This window comes from Protobothrops mucrosquamatus, unplaced genomic scaffold, assembly GCF_001527695.2.
Source record: "Protobothrops mucrosquamatus isolate PMUCROS unplaced genomic scaffold, P.Mucros_1.0 scaffold49, whole genome shotgun sequence".
NCBI lineage: Eukaryota > Metazoa > Chordata > Lepidosauria > Squamata > Viperidae > Protobothrops > Protobothrops mucrosquamatus.
In genome coordinates, this window is record NW_015386431.1 from 847,513 (window position 1) to 868,646 (window position 21,134).

The 21,134-nt window shown below is 38.8% G+C and overlaps 1 protein-coding gene across 1 annotated transcript in view; it reads right to left on the reverse strand.

Annotated features, from left to right (window-relative positions):
* LGR5 (leucine rich repeat containing G protein-coupled receptor 5) overlaps positions 1-16,891 on the reverse strand; it is a 75,653-nt gene extending 58,762 nt beyond the window's left edge. Inside the window, exon 1 of the mRNA XM_015811782.1 lies at positions 16,686-16,891. Coding sequence (XP_015667268.1) covers positions 16,686-16,891 — 206 coding nt within the window. The remainder of the gene's footprint in view (positions 1-16,685) is intronic.
* Positions 16,892-21,134: the final 4,243 nt, after the last annotated feature.

The following is a 21,134-nucleotide window of genomic DNA, read 5'->3' on the forward strand; positions in this document are numbered from 1 at the left end:
TCTTTTTGCGAGTAGGCAGGCGGAAGATGGTATTAGTAATGATCAGGTCATGAGCAGCACATATCTTTAATAGTAACAGGCCATTGCTATTACATGTGCCAATTCCGTTTTTACCAATAACGCCATCCCAGGTAGAATGATCGGACCCCACTCTCGCGTTGAAATCGCCAAGTAAAATCAACCTGTCGGTGCGCTTCACAGATGAGAGTAGGGCATCAAGATCTTCATAAAACTTGTCCTTTGCTTCATCTGGGTTTGTCATTGTGGGTGCATAGGCACTGATCAGTGTGGCTTGCTTTCCACTTAGTAGTGGGAGATGCAGTGTCATGAGTTGATCATTCACACCCTTTGGAAGACTGGCAAGTTGGCGGACAAGATGGTTCTTAACCGCTAAGCCAACTCCAGACTCACGACGTTGGTCACTGCTATGTCCACACCAAAAGAATGTGTAACCACCTCCTGTTTCTGTAAGCTGACCTTCATTGGCTAGACGAGTTTCACACAGGGCCGCAATGTCAATGTTAAATCTTGCAAGCTCTCTGTTTGCTGTTCATACTCTGTGCATTGGTGTATAGACATTTGAGTCCTTTATGACTGACCCTGTGTTTACTTTCTAGGTAACCTGTGTGGTGCCTGAGTTCCCCTATTGTCTTACTACCTATTTGGTTAGTGCACTTTGTGTGACACTCGCTATTAGAAGCTTGATTTTGCTTGACAGCAAGGTTGATATTCTTGTCCACACACAGATCTATGTTACATGCACTGATAGCCCTATAATTTTTAGATTGCCGGGGACAGGGATGTTCTGTATCAATTAACTCACTGTTCCCGCTGTTTAGTTTAAATATTCCTCCAGAAAATCTGTGAATTTATAGCCGAGTAACTCAGTCCCTTTCTTTGATGGATGCAAACCATCTCTTTTGTACATTTTTTCATTGGACCAGCTACAGACATTGTGACTAATATAGCCAAACCCTTCCCCTTTACACCACTCCTTTAGCCACATATTGAATTGTGCTATACGCTGGCCTCTATATAAAATGAGGTAATTGTTCTAGTGGTAGCATTGAATCAGTTAGGAAATTATTAGGACACTTTATTTTTGGTGATGAAATTCTAAAGGTTAGTCTCCAAATGAAATGATAAAGGAGAATGATTTGGGCTTCAAGGCTTGGCAAGTTTGGATTTTATCAGTCATTATATCCTATTAGATTGAAAATTACATTCTGGAATTTCATATAGTTGTATTGTGTCCTCCGCATGTTTCATCATCTATAAAAAAGCACTAGCAACTTTAGTTAGATGCAACATTAGGATAACATTGTTATATATTGTCAGTATATAACAATGTTATCCTAATGTTGCATCCAATAGGAGTTCTATTGCTCATTGTCATCAGAATTAAATACAATCTGTGGCTGCTGGATCAGTACATAGAGGAAATATAGTGTTGAATGAGGGCAATAAACACATAAAAAATCTAGACAAAATGGAAGTCCTTGGGATATAGTTTTCAGAAATAGGCAACCTATTCTGAAAAATGCTGCATGTTTCCTTAAAATATGAGATTCATCACTCAAAACCAAGGTGGCTTCAGAAGCACAAACTGCCTTTGTTCAGCTACTAAATACATTGGCTACATATTAACTAACAAAACCAATACATTGACTATGGCACTTCCTGGATTGGTATGCCTAATATGACCAGGAATAGAAAGAAATCAAAGGACTTAATATAGGGAGCAATAAATTATCAAGAAAACTTAACAAAAGAAAATTCAGGTGTCAGACTTACATTGTATTTGATCAATGGTCTGCGGGACACAAATCATGAATGGTGACATGATTTAGTTTTGAGAAAAATATGTAAATTAATTTTACATTCAGTGTATCTGATTTTTCAAATAAAGACTATTTATTGTTTAGTTGTAGTCCCACAGGTTGTAGGGTCTGGAAAGATATGGTCGTAAGTGTATGTGCTGCCATTATTTCTGGAGGCAATTTAAGAACCCTTTATGTCACTACTCAGCCCTTCCAGAAACTAATTTTATACCTGTCTCCATTTTCCACAAAAGTTAGCACAGGTAGTCCTGTGGTTTACAACCACAATTGAGCCCAAACTTTATGTAGTTAAATGGTAGTTAAATGAATTTTGCCCCATTTTACAACCTTTCTTGTCATAGTTGTTAAATGAATCACTGCAGTTGTTCCGTTAGTAACATGGTTGTTAAGTGAATCTGGCTTCCCCATTGATTTTGCTTGTCAGAAAGTCACAAAAGCTGATTACATGACTCTGGGACATTGAAACCATCATAAATATTAGCCAGTTACCAAGCATCTGAATTTCGATCACATGATCATGAGGATGCTGCAATGGTCGTAAGTGAAAAATGGTCATAAATCACTTTTTAGTGTTGTTGTAACTTTAAATGGTCACTAAATGAACTGTTGTAAATAGAGGACTACCTGTAATTATAGCGTAATCCAAGCAGTTTTCAACTACAAGCTGATAGATTCAAAGTCTAGTTTATAACCAGACATAAAAAAGTAATACTGTTGCTGCAAGCTACTGTTGCTGCACAGCTGAAAACTAGGAAAAACATTTTAGCAAACCAGAAACATAGAAATGAGAAGAAGGAAGAAAAGAAGTTTAAAGAAAAGTTAGATTTAGCAGATCACCATCATACGGTCCTCATTTTCCCTTCAAATGCTCATTATTCTATGAACTGAAAAGTGCAACAATTCCACTTTTAAGGACAGCTTTTGTGAAAGTATAAAAGAACATTGCCCAAACAATTTCAGGATGTTAACTTGTGAAAAATGTTATACACTCGATTATCCATAAAGAGAAATAAATGAAGTTTTCTGAAAAGGCAGAGGAACATGTAGTCAGTGAGTTAAATCTATGATGCAGAATGGAGAGAATAGGACAATATAAAAAAGTTCTACTTAATTAACTAGATCTAGTACTGTAGAAAAGTGTATGAAACAAGAATGTATATATTGTTGCCAATTTACATAGCAAATATTTTATATGAATAACAGAACTGGAAGAAATGACAGGCAGAATTAAAATTGAAAGTCAAACACTAACAATTTAAGATATTACCATAAAATCATTTTATATCTGTAAATAAAAAATGATTTTAAATAATTCAATATAAAAGTAGAAAGAAAAAGTGAAAAATCTAGATTAATATTTAAGATTTAGAAAATAATTTACAGTTGATGGCTAACAATGAAGGTAGTAGCAATCTTTTCTTAGCTATAGAATAGATGAAGATAGCGAGTGTGCAGGATAAATAAAGAAGGGAGTAATTTAGCAAAGGACCCATTGTGGTATAGGGGTTAAGGTGCTCTACTAGAAGCATGGAAATTCTAGTCCTGCTTTAAGCCAGTCCCTCTCTTCAAAACCCCCTAGGAAGATCTCATCCATATCCCAGCTTACCTTTGCTATTTATTAATCCAATTATTTCTCATTGCAATTATTGAAAATGCTTGGAAACTCAAAATAATAAGCATAACATAGAATCAAATTTAAAAAAAACCATTTATTTCTGGAATGCAGATAATGTTGGAGAAAGGTAGATCCCCAACAAGAGACTATTTCAGAGGACATTGCCCAAAATGACAAACAATGCTTCCAGGCTTTGCCCTCCCCACCAACCTCCCCAAAATGAGGGACAACTAGGTGCTTTTTCCAGCATAATCAAAGTTGTTGGGCCAACTCTCTTTTGAGATTTAGTCCTGCAGAAAACCCAGCAGTAGGTTGTAAAGGGCTACATACGCTAAAACTACAGGTAGTCCTCTCCTAATGACTAACAAGCAAAGTCAATGGGGAGCCAGCAGTTGTGGTCATGTGATGTTTATTTTAATGCTCATAGTGATTTACTTAATGACTGGCAAAAAAGGATGTAAAATCAAATGTGGTCATATGATGCCTCGCTTAACAATTGCACTACATAACCATTACTTAATTTTCTGGTTCCTATTGAGATCATAAGTAAATTTGCAGCAGTCTAAATTGCATCCCAAAGCTAATAAGAAGCCAGGCATAATATTTATGGCAGTCAGGGGCTGCCATAAAGAAGAGGGAGTCAAACTATTTTCCAAAGCGCCTGGAGGCAGGACAAGAAGCAATGGGTGGAAACTAATCAAGGAGAGAAGCAATCTAGAACTAAGGAGAAACTTCCTGACAGTGAGAACAATTAACCAGTGGAACAACCTGCCTCCAGAAGCGGTGAATGCGCCAACACTGGAAGTTTTTAAGAAGAGACTGGACAGCCATTTGTCCGAAATGGTATAGGGTTTCCTGCCTGAGCAGAGGGTTATACTAGATGATCTTCAAGGTCCCTTCCAACTTTACTATTATTATTATTATATGTGTCCATTGGTCCATTTATTCTAGCATTTCCAGCTTCTACATTAAAAAACCTATATCAAAAAAGATTATTCAAAAGTTAACCAGGATACCAATCTTTTCTTAGCAACTATTCCACTCAGTTCTCATTGTTACACAATAGTGGATTGGCATAATCAGTTATACACAAATGGATTTAAAAGGGAACTTACTCTCCCTTTTTCAAATCATATCATTTTAGTGTTTCAAATATGAAATGAAACTATTGATGGATATGGATGAAATTGTCGGGGTGGGAAAAAAAGGAAGGAAAGGGAACAATAAATGAGATATTTCAGAGCTGCCCTTTCTACACTGGGGAAAGGTTTCCTTTTAAATATTCAATGGGTTATTGATGGTTTTGAAATTTAAATGACATTTGTCAATCCTGAGTATATCATTTTTTCTTCAAGTCATCCATATCTTATTATTGTTGTTGTTATTGATGTTGTTGATGATGAACATTGCATAGTCAGCCAGATGATCATACCGGGTTTGACATTTTTGTCTACCTATCAAGTCCTTACCAAGGACCTGGGATAGGCAGATGTGGATGTTTTTGATGGTGTTACAGATATCATTGCCGGATGGAAGCTGTTCCTTTTGCAATTGACTGATGGCAAATTTGTCAATGCCAATTGTGCTCAAGTGGTGCTCCAGTTGTTTTGGAATTGCACCCAAGGCGTCTATTACTATTGGTACTACCCTTACTTGCCTTTGTCACATTTGTTCTATTTCTATTTGTAGGTCTTTGTATTTTGTATCTTCTCCAGTTCTTTCTCTTCTATTCTGCTGCTTCCAGGCACTGCCACATCAACTATCCAGATTTTTTTGTCTTTCTTATCGACAATTGTTAAGTCCAGGGTGTTATATGGCAGGTGCCTCTCTGTTTGAATTCTAAAGTCCCAGAGCAATTTAACTTCTTCATTTTCTTTCTCTATTTTATAGTCCCACCAATTTTTGCTTGCAGGCAAAATATATTTCTTGCAGATCTTGCAATGCACCATAGTTGCTACTTTATCATGCCGCTGCTTGTAATCAATCTGTGCAATCTTGCAACAGCTTAATAGGTGGTCTACTGTTTCTTCAGCTTTTTTGCATAGGTGGCACTTACTGTCTGTTGCTGTGTTCTCAATTCTGGCTTTGTATGCAGTTTTCCCATCTTTAAAATTGATTTTGAAAGCTATCTGAATGGGCTAGAAGGTAATAACGGTTTACTTTACTGGTTACATTAACTTATTTGCCTTATTAAAAGATGCTGGTCAAAATTATTTTGCATGTTCCTCTTATTCATATTTACTTTATTCATATTCATATTTAAATTATTAAAATACATGGCATTTAAAATAATGGTATTCAGAACAACGGATAGACAATTATAGTTTTGTTCCCAATAAAATATTAAAAGGTCTTATGTAGACTGATGCTCATGTTTAAGTATTGTTACATTTCAAGTTTAATATAATTATTGTATATTCCATATTCAAAGATATCAGCATGAAGTTATTTTCTTTAATCCACCATCAAACTTTATTAAGAAGAAGAAGAAGGGAAAAAAACCTTTAGCACTGAAAGAAAAAATGTTTACTCTTGGCTTTCCCACTCATGCCAATACATTAATCCTGCTAGCCAGAGAAACCTTGGTTGTTGATTTAAATCTAATGAGTTAAATGAATTTCCAAGACAGTCTACTAAGTTGTCTGGACTATAAACAAACAATACAGTTTAATTTTATTTATATCAGAAACATTTGTACTGAATTCACAGTGAAGTTTCAGAAAACAAAACTTAATGCATCATTTGATTGTATTTATACTGTTTTGGTATAAACATTAAGTAAAAAGCCTATGACTATATCTAGTAAGCACAGATATTAAAGAAGTACTGATAGTTAATAATATAAGAATAGAAACTATAGACAACATTTGGGCAGAATGCAAAATTAAACTAATAAGTAAGCTGATATGAAGCTCAAAGATCTTTGAAGCATCTGAATATAAAGTGTAATCAGGCTAACTTTATTTATGCTAACCACAGCTCAGTGATTATGTAATTGTTGCATTTGTGATATTTTTTTTCTCAACGCTACTTCCCTTATTCATCAGGAGCATTTGCAGTGGTGAATGAAAAGCTAGTTAGACCATGGAAATGGTATGAGAATGGTGCAGCTAGACCTGATCCTGCAGGGGCCGCTGATTCAAGCACCTAATTCTGTAATGTTCCATGGGGGAAATATAGATTGCAGATTTGCTTATCAAATTCATCAGCTACTCTGGGTGAGTCATGATTCTTCTGCTTTTCCTTTTCTGTTATAAATTAAGTTTGCAAATTCCCTATTATTAATGAATGAGGATTAACTCTGTATTGGCATTTTTAATTTGTGATACATATACAATGCAATAGCACAGTAGTGATGATGGAGATATTGATAAATGTATTATATTTACAAATAAAACTTAATAAAACAAAACAATATTTTGCTGCTGTTGTTATAGTAATTCAGATATACCGGTAATAGAAACAAAGACTAAGATACTAAAATGTAATTTGCAATAAGGCTGCACAACTAATGATGCTTTTTATAGTACAATATCTCCATTACACCTAAAAACTCTTGGTAGCATAAAAATAAATAATTATTGTTGTTTGTTAGTAGCTCATGCTTTTGGGGATAAAATACCTTTCCAACATTAATATCATATATGTTTTTAAAGTATTCCTGGGTGGTCTTAAGCTAGGGAGTTTGCTTTAGTGGAAAGGCATAAACTGAAAAATATGTTTTAACATGTGGCTGTCTGGTGGTGAAAAAGGTTTGCATTTCTCTTTCACTTTTGGAAAAATCTATTAGAGTCACTAAATTGGCTGAGTAAGATGAGATCACAGGCCAAGAAAAAAATAGTATAAGAAATGTTGTGATTTTTAGTCCTTCGTGTATAATAAAAATCAGAACTCTCAAGATTTAAAATTTGTGAATAGACAATTGTCTCCACTTGTACCCCTGAGTATGATTGGGAAGTACAGCAAGAACTACAGGGACAGGGGGCTTACATAATATGGCTATGGAAATTATACATGTGGATGGGACTACTAGGTCTGCCGGGGGAGCCATCAAAGCCTTATGGACAGGTGCCCATCGTCCCCCTTACAGAAAAGCTGAGACTCAAAGTCAAGCTTCAAGGAATTCCATGCCACATGGAACTGGACACTGGGTCAGCCCTATCTATAATTTCCCAAGGAACTTTTAACCACATTTGCAGTCGCAGCAGCAAACAAGTTAAACTCAAGCCATCAAATCTCCTGTTAACAGATTTCCAAAACTCCCGCATAGCGGTTAAAGGAGAAGCTCTGCTCAAAGTACAGTTCAAAGAGTTTGAGGGTTCTCTGGATGTTGTGGTAGTTGAGGGACATCGCACAAGCCTCATCAGGCTAGACTGGTTTGATACATTGGGCATCCATGTGACTGGCATAAACAGAACGCAAGTAGCGGACCTGTCAGCAGTTTGCCAAGAATTTGCTGATGTTTTCAGCCCTAACTTAGGAAAGTACAAGGGACCTCCAATTTCCCTCTACCTTGATCCTACCGTAACCCCAATAAGGATCAAGCCTCGTAGAGTGCCTTTTGCCCTCAAACCAAAAATCAATGCAGAGCTGGACAAGCTGGTGCAACAAGGCGTGTTGCAGCCAGTAGATAGCAGTCAGTGGGAAACCCCTATACTTACGCCACTTAAGGCCAACGGTGAAGTGCGCATATGCGCAGATTATAAATGCACTATTAATAGAGCGCTGCAACAACATGCATATCCGGTGCCTGTAGTCAGCCACATTTTGGCGTCACTACAGGGAGGTCGCATATTCGCCAAATTGGATTTGGCTCAAGTCTACCAGCAACTGCCCGTGGATGATGCCATGGCGGAAACTCAGACTATAGTTACCCACAGGGGAGCTTTCAGGGTAAGTGTAGCCTCAGGGCTTTTCCAGAGCGTGATGGAGTGCATGCTCAAAAACATTCCAGGAGTGCGTCCTTATTTTGATGATGTCCTCATAGCTGGGTAGTCAGTAGAAATATTGGCAGAACGGCTCAAAGCCGTCCTTCAGCGTTTCCACGAAGCGGGGCTGAAACTGAAGAGGGAAAAATGCAAAATAGGGGTAGCTTCAACCAAATTCCTCAGTTTCCGCATAGATGCCGGAGGCATTCACCCGGCTGAATCCAAGCTTAAAGCAATTCAGCAGGCTCTCAGTCCTAAGTCACAGGGGGAGCTTCAGACATTCTTAGGACTACTCAATTCTATCATGCCTTTCTTCCACACAATGCCACAGTGGCAGAGCCATTACACAGGCTCTTGGACAAAAAAGCACAGTGGCAGTGGACGAGCGTCCACGAGAAAAGTTTCTCGGCAGTCAAATCACTGCTGTCTTCAAACTTGGTACTGATGCATTTTAATGAACAGCTGCCTATCAGCATTGCTTGTGATGCATCCCCGTACGGGATAGGGGCTGTGTTGAGCCATTTAACGGCTGACGGGAGACAAGTTCCCATAGCTTATTATTCAAGGACTCTGTCTTCGGCGGAATGCAACTATGCCCAAATAAAGAGGCATTGGCCATTGTGGCTGGTATCAAAAAATTTCATGACTATTTGTATGGTCAGCCATTCATGGTCTTTACGGACCACAAGCCACTTCTGGATTTGTTCACGACGGACAAACACCTCATCCTCTCCCCATGGATGCTGAGGTGGTCCACCTTTCTTTCAGCTTATAGTTACAGGCTAATTCACAAACCGGGCAGGGAAATGGGCCACGCGGATGGCCTTAGTAGGCTGCCCCTGCCGCACTCAGAGCCAGACCCTGCTCCAGCTGCTTACATCCTGGCTATCCAGGATCTGCCAGAGTCTCCCCTTAATGCTGGGAACGTGGCTGCCGAAACAGCTTCAGACAAGACACTGAGTCGTGTGTTGAACTGGGTGCTCAGAGGATGGCCGGACATTAGTCCGGGGCCTAGCTTTCAGAGCTTCAGTAGGAGGAAGGATGAGCTATCAGCTCACAAAGGTTGCATTTTGTGGGGGAGTCGGGTCATAGTCCCGAACTCCTTGAGGCCCAGAGTGTTAGAGTCTCTGCATGAGGGACATCTGGGAATAGTCTGGATGAAGGCACTCGTGAGAAGCTACCTGTGGTGGCCAGGGTTAGATAAAGATATTGAGGCCCAAGTACACAGTTGCTACATTTGCCAGCAATCCAGGCCAGAAATGCCTCAAGCCCTAGTCCACCGCTGGGAAACCACACAAGCCCTGTGGTCAACAATCTACATTGATTTTGCGGGACCCTTTCAGGGACAACTGTTCCTCATTGTGGTGGACAGTCACTCTAAGTCACGGGTCAGCAACCCACGGCTCTGGAGCCGCATGCGGCTCTTTGAGCCATCACCTGCGGCTCCAGAGCCTCCTCCGCCATTTGCAGAGAGAGAGACAGAGAGGCACTTGTGCTTCCCTTCTCTCTCTCTCATGCGGACTTGCCCCCTCGCAGGGTTTTCAGCACGAAGCTGAAAACACCAGCCTGAACATGACGAATGGGACTTCGTTGAAACGTCGCCAAGACACTTCCAATTTTACGCGGGAGAAAACCCGAATAACCAAAGACCTACATATATATATATACCCGAATAACCAAAGACCTACATATATATATATATTGTAAAAAATAAAGGTAAAAAAGGATATATGCAGTGTTATCTTCATTTAGATATCAAAAGGGTTTTGCGACTCCCAGTGTTTTGTTTTCGGTGGGAAATGGGTCCAAGAGGCTCTTTGAGTGTTTTGGGTTGCCTACCTCTGCTCTAAGTGGTTAGAGGTCACACCTGTCCCAACTATGACTACTGCTAGGATCATCCAGGAACTGCGCAGGATCTTTGCCACGCACGGGTTACCCCACATGCTAGTCTCAGACAATGGGGCTCAATTTACCGCTGTGGAATTCCAGTCTTTTTTGAGGACTAACATGATCAGGCATGCCACTTCGGCCCCTTTTCACCTGGCCTCAAACGGCCAAGTGGAACGCATGGTCCGGATGACCAAAGAATCCTTAAAGAGGATCGTAACCGGCAACTGGCAGCATAGGTTGGCAGACTTTTTACTCTGCCAACACACGACTACCTGCACTTCCATGGGCAGGCCCAGCAGAATTAAGATGGGGCTGTCATTTAATCACTAAGTTGGATCATCTGCATCCAGACCGAGTTGCCTTGGAATCAGCACAGCCAAAGCCACCGCAGAGCTTGCAAGTTGGCGACCCAGTTTGGGCATGAAACTATGGTCAAGGGGCACTGTGGGTGGTAGCTGTGGTTGGTAAGGTGTCAGGGCCACTTTCTTGTGAAGTGGTCCTGGAAGACGGTCACGTGCTACATCGGCACATCGACCAACTGCGCAGGAGGCTAGCGAACCAGCCACTGGCTCATGACTCTTGCGAAAGTCAAATCCAGAGGCAGCACGACAGCAGCCGTGCATCGGAGTCTTCGAGCACTGGTGAGAATCCCAGAAGAGGGGACGGAGCACTAGCGAAAGGCGAGTTGGCCCCAAACACAGAGACTGCACCCACTGAGCGAATCCGGCAGTCAGCTCCGATTTCCAGCCCGGTGGAAATTGTTCCACCAATGGACACTGGCTCAGGTCTATCCGGATAGACCAGCCACAGAGACTCAGGTCTACCCATAGCGAACGGGTCCCAAAGTCCCAGTCTACCCTGCCTGGCAGGTGAGCTAGTAGACCGGGTTAAGAAATATGATAAACCAATCAATCAGTCAATCAATCAATTTGCCAAGAGCAGAGAACAAAGAAGTCTGGGAATGCTTCTGACAAAGAAATCTAGTTAAGCAAATATTATATTATGTGTAGCTTAAGATGAAGTATTTTTAGTTAATTGGAAGCACCTTTCCCTACTCCATTGCAGGTAAAATCTTAATATTGTTTCAAGATATAAGGAAGGATCTGTGAGTAAGGGTCTAAGTGTGTTATATGTGAACCAGATCAGGGCTGACAAAATATTCACTGGGCTCATGCATAATGCTAAGTCCGGATTTTATTTTTCTTCAGGCTTGCTGAATAAATAAAAAACAAACAGGATGAATCTTAGAGATAATCTTGACTTATTTGGCTACAACAAATTCTGATTTGTTGTAAAACAACACCACCCTTTCCCCCTCTAGGTATGGACTATTACTAAGTCAAAACCAAATGAAATATGGCTTAGTGTTACGTATAAACAAGGGAAGTAATATCAGTAACTATAAACAAAGGTGACCAGTTTAATCACATCATGTTGAATCCCATTGTATAAACATGGGCGAATATCCCACATGTGCTCTTAAGTGTAAAGTGAATGGGAAACCATCATATTTCTTAACATTTATCTATAAAAATAAAAATGGTTTTTATATTACCTGGTATTTGCAAATATAACAGAAACAAATCTTCTAGCTCATGTCTATGAACTTTTTGCTTCCTCTTGATCTCATAATAACAAACAAAACAAACCCAAGAACATATAAAAACTGCTTAAGTTTGAATATATTTACATGCTATATAATATGTCACAAATCTTCAGAAACTGCAGTCCTATTAATATAAATCAGAAGTCAGTGTGCTATGATTGTAGCCCAGAAACTCTCAGGAAATCAGACAATAACCTGGATAATCCACTATTAACAAACTTAAATGCTGGATATATTCTGAATACATATCCCAGTTTAGTAATATAAATGAGACAACCACAATTCTTCACATATGCCATGTTGGAAATCGTGACAGAAAAGGCAGATAATTAAATAATCCTTATTAATATCATCTTGTATTCATAACACAGAAACATAGCACTTAACCATAAATGATACAGTGATTTATTTTAGACATCATGGGAAATCATTACTTGTGCTAGTAACAATTTAGAACCAACATTATTTTTTATGGTTTCAGACATATAAACACTGAAATATCATTTAAAGATGATTTTATTTTCTACTGTCTCAGCAATTTCATATATTCATTTTCATAATGCAGAAATCTTTATAAACAGAATGATTCAATAGTCCTAAGTATGATCTGATGTTAATGTTAATGTCTGCAGTTAAGACAAATCAAGGTATACATTAATAAGTAAGTTGTCTTAGGTATAGGACATTGGTACAACTGAAAAATACTTTTCTCAGTGTAAAAACAAATGAAGAGTTCTTAAACATACTTGCATATAAGACATCAGTAGATTAATAACTAAAGTGGCATATCCCCACCTATTTCTAGAATTTTAAAATTTTGCTTATGGTAGATTTATAATCATTTATTATCATATATTAAATATGATTAATTCAAGAGAGTATAAATGCCTCCAAAAAGATAAAGAAAACAAAAAGTATTTTAAACACACACACAAAAAATCCATTTTGAATGAAGGAACTTCACTATCCAAAACACTGCTATGCCTAACAATGTTTCAAATGAATGTCAAAATTGGGATAGAAAATGGACAGAAGTCAAAATATATAATATGGTATATAATATCTAATATACTGTAGTAATATAGTAGTATGCATAATGTACAACACTATATAGCATCGTAACAGTCTTCTTCTTTTTCCTAGTGTTTTCTCTCAAGTGAAGGGCCAACATTTTTCCAGATCAACTGACCGTTGATCCATTTACTTGCGACAGAAATTGATCGACCCAAGTCTGACATCGTGGACTGAGAATGACTGACCCAAAGTCACCTAATTGGCTTTCATGGGTAAAACAGGACTAGAACTCACATCCTGGTTTCTAGCCTGGTGCCTTAATCATTAGTAACAGTCCCACTCTGATGGGAATAAAATAAAATGTCTTGTAAATTTAGTTGAAGGAAAAGGCAAATTTCTTAATTACTCATATGATTTTAAAATATATCAACAGATTTTATGAGGTATATTTTTTGTAATATAATCACATTGACTAGCTTAAAAGTCAATGGGTTAAAATTCTCAAGATAGAGTTGCAGCACCCCCTTGTGGTTGGAAGATCAGCTTTCATGTATCTGCATGCTCTTGAAGAAGTCTCAAGAATCAAAGAGTTATATAATGATCATAAAATGTAACACTATCTTCTAACAGAAGTTTCTAACAGAATATATCTCACATCTCTATCTGGGAAGATTGGAATTCATTATTCAGAGTTAGATAAAGTGACTCTTGAGGCCATTGTTTTTAGAGATGAACTACCCTGCTGAATTTCACAGTATTAGCAAATACAATCCATCTGATGTTCCTTATTGTTAATTTTACTTCATATAAGGCTAGGAAGTAAAAAGGGGGGAAAAACAGGAAAAGATGATGACAAATAAATAAACTACGAGCAGATAGCTAATTTTAGGAGCTAAACTGATTAAGCCTCTTTAGTACTTGGATCAAGGAACACCAGGATTATGGGTAGACTGGGAAGTTGAAAAGCATCTTGAAAGGCAATAGCAAACCACTTCAGTACAGTTGCCAAGCAAATAAAAAAAAGATATATTCAAAATCATATATGAGTTTTTAGTATATGCTTGGGAAAGATTTAATGAGCTTTCAAAACATGTTACTCATAATGAATTCCATTAAATGATTGTATTTTACAAGGAGATCAAAGAGGGAAGATAACTATAATCTCTTGCATCTTTACTAAGGAGTAAACTTCACTAGTTTAAGGGTACTTTGTCCCAGATAATGTTGCAAACTGTAAAACCGCAGACACAACTTCAGTGAAGAGGATTCATAACTGATGCAAAAATGTGAAACCCACTTAATTAGTACAATGCTCTGTAGTTCACAAATAAGTAAATTTTATATCTTGTTACTTCAATCTTCATTTTTCCTAAAATATTTTTTTGATCATGAGTTTATTCATACACTTAATAGATTCTATATAGTAGATCCAAAAAGGCTTCATTCCTGATTTTTTTCCCCTTATCCATTCATACTTCAGGAGCATTTATTCTCTTTTATAGACACCTGTTCTATCATTCAAGATTAGTTAAAGATTAAATAATGTCATTCAAATACTTAACTTGGAAGGCCTAGTAAAGATAATATCCAGCAGGTGTAATCATGTTTATAAAACTGGTTATTTTTTACATACTTTATATATTAGGCTTTCTCAAACTGGCACCCTCCATAAAAGTTGGAAGTAATTTCACACCAGAGGACACTAAGCTGGAGAAAATTGCTATAAATAAAATATGTTGGTTATTTATAAAAAGAAGACTTCATATGTAATTTAACATTTCAGTAAAGTCTGCAAATGGCTTTTATCCCATTTTTGATAAACAGATGACCAATCTTTTTTGGAAAGTAATACATTACATAGACCTGAGGCAAGAAATTCTCTTTCAATGAAGCTTATTTCAATTCTTTTTTTTAAAAAAAGTATTATATGCTACCACCTAAATGTCCAGACATTAAGCTCTCAAATTTGTTTGCACAATACAATGAATATAGAAGGATTATTTAGTTACATATATTAAGATAATATTGCTGGTAGCAGTTTCTCACTAAAAGTACAAAACCAATTAAATCATATAACATAATAAGTTGCAAGTTAGTTTTCGCATAAAAATGCTTTTCATGTGGACATTTTTAACATGATGGTGTGTTTGAAAACATAAGAAACAAACTTAGACAAAATAGCAATCTTGTCATATGGCCAGTTTAATATTAGCGTCAACAGCACAAAATTAAAGTATTATAGGTTCAATTACAGTTGCTGTATAAAACAATGAAACCCCTCATTTAACCAGCTGTTTCTGATCTTTCTTGCCACTGACGTGGATTTTGGCACTGCCAAGCAAATTAGAGACATTTTAATATAGATTTAGAATATATATTTTAACCAGGCTTCAGAACACCATTCCCTCCATGATCCTTCAGCAATATCAGTTCTGAATATAAAAAAAAAATCATAACCCAAATTAAGTAAATTTCTTCTTTAATTATTTAGTCTGAGATTGTCCCACTGAGTGTTATAGATCAGAGTTCAAGGATTTGATGGAATCATAGAAATCCAGATTCTTAATACTTTCCATACATCGTTACTACACAATCTGTAGCAGAAAATCCCTTGGATCATATCTGGTACTTCCATACATGGTTCTGCTGCACAGTGTTTTAACTGTTTGTGAAATTAACTATATACACAGCTCCTTAATTTCTCACTTTTTGACAGCATATCTTATCTTTGCATCTGCAGAATGGGCATACAAAATAAGATACCCATAGAACTGCTTCCTCATTCCAACTCTTCTCACAAGATGGAATGTCTTTGCTTTTATAAAATGGCCCCAAATTCCATATTTTTAAAATATTCTCAGTGAAGCAAGTCTGTGAGAAATGGCCTACAAACTAGAGTCAGTTTATACCAGATGCAAAGAAATAGATATATTTTATGCCCACTCCCCTCCCTCCTTGTTTGCTTTTGCTAACACTCACTGTAAAAAGCCATGGATGATATGATCAAAAAGCACCAGATGAGACAGTGGAGGGATGCTGCTTAGTGAACTAGCTATAACTTGTGCTGTGCTGATTAGTTTTGCTGGGTGATAAATTTAGTTGACTATGAAGTTTCTATCCCAAATTCCACCAACTGTTGCTTCTCCATCCTTCACAACCAGCATATCCATTCCACCTTAATGGATGATGGAGGGATGTAATCCAGGACATCCGAAGGCACTATATGAGGGAAAGCATCTGCCCCTTTTCTTGGCTTCAAAAAATAATTCTCCCCCTCCTTGCTCCCTTCTGAGCCAATCATACCATATTTTATAATATGGTTACCATATTATAAAAAAGATGTAGAAACTCTGGAAAGTTTCTACATCATCTTTTGTAAAAAGATGATGAGGGGGCTGGAGCTAAAACACATGAAGAACTGGTTGCAGGAATTGTGTTTAGGAACTGTGTTTGTCTAGTCTAGTGAAAAGAAGAATTAGGGGTGACATGATAGCAATGTTCCAATATTTGAGGAGCTGCCACAAAGAAGAGGGGGGTTAACCTATTTCCAAAGCACCAGAAGGCAAGACAAGAAACAATGGATGGAAAGTAATCAAGGAGAAAAGCAACCTAGAACCAAGGATAAATTTCCTATCAGTGAGAACAATTAATCAGTGGGACACCTTGCCTTCAGAAGTTGTGGGTGCTCCATCACTGGAGACTTTTAAAAAGAGACTGGACAGTCTGTCTGAGCAGAGGGTTGGACTAGAAGATCTCCAAAGTCCCTTCCAACTCCGTTATTCTGTACTTACAGATAAGAGGTGAAGACGCTGAGGTTGGCGGGCACACCTGCGAGGCCCAGGTTGGCACAGTCCACCCGCAGAAGCATCCCGTCTAGCTCACAGTGACAGAAGGCCGGGCAGCTTCTTTGGCGCGTTCCCAGTCCGGACGGCAATCCGAGCAAGCTGAGGAAAAGCAACATGCGGGCAGGGACGGCGGCAACCGCGGCTGTGTCCATGGTGCCAAAGCAGCGCGGGGGCAATCAGCGACGGCTGCAAAATTGCTTTTCTAGAAGTGGAAGGAGTTTTTGACATTCCCCCCCCTCCAACTAGCTAACCAGCCGGAGCGCGTGCCGACGCGGGAGGGGGGAGAGGGCGAAGGCGGTGGGTCTGAAGCTTTTCGGGACAAGCCTAACTTGAGAGCGAGGGCTGTCGGATCACGCGCGTGCCAGCCCAGCTGTGGGTGACTGCGCTGGAAGGCCGCCCGCTGCCGTAGCCCAAACGACTCCTGGCGCGCGGCTCTCTATGGGAGCATCTCAGCTTACACGCCGTTTTTAAAGAGCTGGAGTCTAAACCGCGCGCCCCTACTGACGTAGCCCCAGCGCTGCTTGGTGCTCGCTCGCAGCTCCCGCCGACGCCGGAGGTTGTGTTCGCTTCAGCCAGCGAAAACTCGCGAGCAGGGCTGGAGCTGGGAAGGGACAGGGGAGGGTTGCTGGCGCTCTCGCGGTTCGTGTCGCTGGAACCCGCGAAAACAAGTTGGGGACGCTGAGAGGCAGAGCGACCAGGTTCCCTCCCTCCCTCCCCTCCCTGGCGGCTTTTTGTGCCAAACGGGAAAAGGTCGGTTTGGCTGGCAGCAGCTCAAGGCTCTGAGGCGATGGCCATTTGCACAATTAAGGCGGTTGAGATAAAAGGTTGTTTTCTTTCCGCTCCCCCACCCATCTCTGCAGCCACCTGGAGTAGTTTGGGCTTACTCGGATTGCCAATTTCCCGAGCACTCTCGATAGAGGCGTTACGTCTATAAACGTTGGAAGGTGGCGCGAATTCAGCAGGTGCAGCCTCAGTGAGTTCAGTACAGAAGAAGCCTGCTCTGTCATCCAAGAAGACCCAGGTTACAGAAGCCCACTAGCCGAATGTTAGGAGACAATTCCTACGTGTTCTCGACTGAAAAATCAATTAGCCAGAGAAGCGGTGGACTTCCTCTTTACTGGCTGTGTTCAAGCACAGGCTGGATGCGGCCACTTGCATTCATTTTGATTCCTGACAGAACAAAAGGTTGAGTTCTATGGCCTAACTTGCTCTTTTTACTGGCAATACTTTTATGAACCTTTCCGAATTGCTGAGTTGAAGTGTTTTCCACTACTGAGTTGACATGGAAATTTGTTGTGGCTATTGCCAATTTGTAGACTGTCTCTATTGCCTTTGTTTTGAATAGAAATTGGCAATAGCCACAACAAATTTCAGTTACCTGACTTGTGCCCAAAGTAACAGGTGACAAAACCTAACAGATTTCAAACAACTCAAGGCTGCCTTGGGTGATGTTTAAATAATGGGGAAAATACAACTTTACCATTTATATGGCAAAAGGCAACTTAACCCTTGCCTCATTCAAAGGCTGGGACTGAAATGGAGGCAACATAAGAAAAATGTTTTTTCCCCCCAGATGCTGTCATGTCTTATGTGGTTAAGTGCAAATGGGAAAATATACTGTGATTCCATGTTGAACTATACTATAGATGAGATTTCCTTCATTTGCTACCCTCTTCAACTTGTGCTGGCTGGAGCTGAAATTCAATTTATTTGAAACATACCGTACTAGGCTGGGAATAGTAGAGCCAGTTTGGTACAATGGTTAAGGCATCAGGCTACAAAATGAAAGACTGTGAATTCTAGTTGGGCCTTAGGCATGAAGCCATCTGGGTGACCTTGGGCCAGCCACTTTCTCTCACCCCCAGGAAAGAGGCAATGGCAGACTATTTCTGAAAAACCTTGCCAAGAAAATGGCAAGGACTTGTCTAAGCAGTCTCCAAGAATTTGAATGGAAGGGGGGGGGGAATGGTTAGTGAAAGATACAGACAATATTTCTGTGGTTTGTTTTTTGTAGTTAACTATCTCTGTTTTCATCCCACAGAGAAAGTACATCTTGGGGATATACACTTCCACAGCCAATTTATACAGCTAAGGTAATCCAGTAAATGATACTTGAACAAGTTGAACATCTTATCAGATGTTTAAAAATTCAGTGACCCTGACTAGAACCAAATGCATGGGTAAAATCAGAGTTAGATTGCACTGAGTAAAGATTCTTTCTTCGCAAAGTACTATTACCTGGTGATGCAGTTCAAATGAATAGCAGTTTTTATACAAGAATTGTGAAACATTAACCAATTTTAGTTAATGAGGAATTATAGTTTGAAGCCTGAAAATACTGCTTCATTTTAATTGATACTGTATTGGCTAAAATGTTTTGATAGGCATTTTTGTAGGAATAAAGTAATTATAATATTACTTTAGATTATAAGAAAATCTAGTACAAATTTTCTTCAAGTTAAATATTACACTGTTTATTTACCACCTATATGCTTTTTTCTGGAATTCAACATGGTTCTTTCTTCTCTAACTTTATTTACACAATATTTTGGGATACATTAGGTAGAATAACTGGTCAAAGGTGAAATTCATAGTTGAGTGACACTTTGAATGCGGATATCCTCTGTTTGTCATTGATGATTAAATTGAAATATCTTATTTAACTTTCTTCAGCTTCCATACATCTACATATTACTAAAACACGTCTGTAACCTTTAACTGGGCAAAACAATGCACCACAGGACGAAATGATTCCAACCAAGGTACCTGAAATGGGCTACCTTACAGAATGCTGTGACTCCTGTGGAAATGAAATTTTGGAAAGTTCTTGCCATTTCAGTACCACAGCTGCCCTGCTGTGATCATGTGATCCTCAGTTACAGCATTCCATGACACCTTCCTACAAGTTATCCTAGATAACAATAACAATAATAATAATAAAGTTGGAAGGGACCCTGGAGGTCATCTAGTCCAACCTCCTGCTCAGGTAGGAAACCCTATACCATTTCAGACAAATGGCTGTGCAGTCTCTTCTTAAAAATTTCCAGTGTTGGAGATTCACTGCTTCCGGAGGCAGGTTGTTCCACTGATTAATTGTTCTAACTGTCAGGAAATTTCTCCTTAGTTCTAGGTTGCTTCTCTCTTTGGTTATTTTCCATCCGTTGCTTCTTGTCCTGCCTTCAGGGGCTTTGGAGAATAACTTGACTCCCTCTTTTTTGTGGCAGCCCCTGAGATATTGGAACACTGCTATCATGTCCCCTCTCGTCCTTCTCTTCATTAAACTAGACATACCCAATTCCAGCAACCGTTCCTTATATGTTTTCGCCTGCAGTCCTTGGGAAGAATCTGATAGTCAAAAATACAAAATCCAGTCAAAAATATCTAGCAGAGTATGGGTAAACAATAACAATAATAACAAAGTAGTCAAGTAGTTTTAAATAACATATCCATAGTTTCTTTTTTACTAAGGAAATAATGAGTTAATGTATATATCTTTACTTCCTTTTGATAAATGTTGTTTGATGTTTGAGAGATAGGAAAATATATTTTGTTTGAACATTATTTATTTTGCATGCATATGTTTGATTAGCTAGGAGGCCAGTATGAAATATTAACACAATGTTATTTAATTGCCACTAATATAAATATTAGCCCTAGAACTTAAGCACTGTGTTTTTTTTATCTTATTAGAAGCAGGATATGTTTGGATTTGAATTATTTATTTTGTGCTGCATGTCAAATATCTGTACTTTAAACTAGACCTCTCAAGTTATTTGAGAATTTCATTTATGTAAGATCTCTCAACACATTCCATATATGAAATCACAATTACTACTCTAAAATAGGACATTGGGCTAGATCCAAATTTAGGCATGTGCACAGAGCTTTAGGAAATAAACTAGTTCATCCCTCCCTTCCTCTCCATGGCAGCTCCTGGAATATGCTATATGAATGAATAGGGACAGTGATTTGTGGCCTAAGAACTTAACAGGGGAACTTAAATGTGACCATTCTTGTATATTTTGAACTTTTATGCTTGCTTAATATTACCCAAAAAACATTGACTCAGACTTTCCATTATGATTGTACTTTTGTTTTGGATATAAAGGTGGACTTGCTAGAAAAAGCTTTGGGAATTATTTTGGTTCATATGGTCTCTCTACCTCTGTACATAATTAAGGAGATGTGTACCTTCCTCTGCTCATTGATGGGGACAGGAACAGTAGAAATTTCTATTTCATCTCTAATTAAGAGCCACACTTTGCCAATAAACTTATGAACCTTCAAACTATCTGATCTACAGCCCTGTTGTGGAAAAGAATCCAACTGTGAAGCATGAACAGTATCCAAACTGGCAAAGAATTTTATGGTATCATTTGACTACTGTTGCAATAC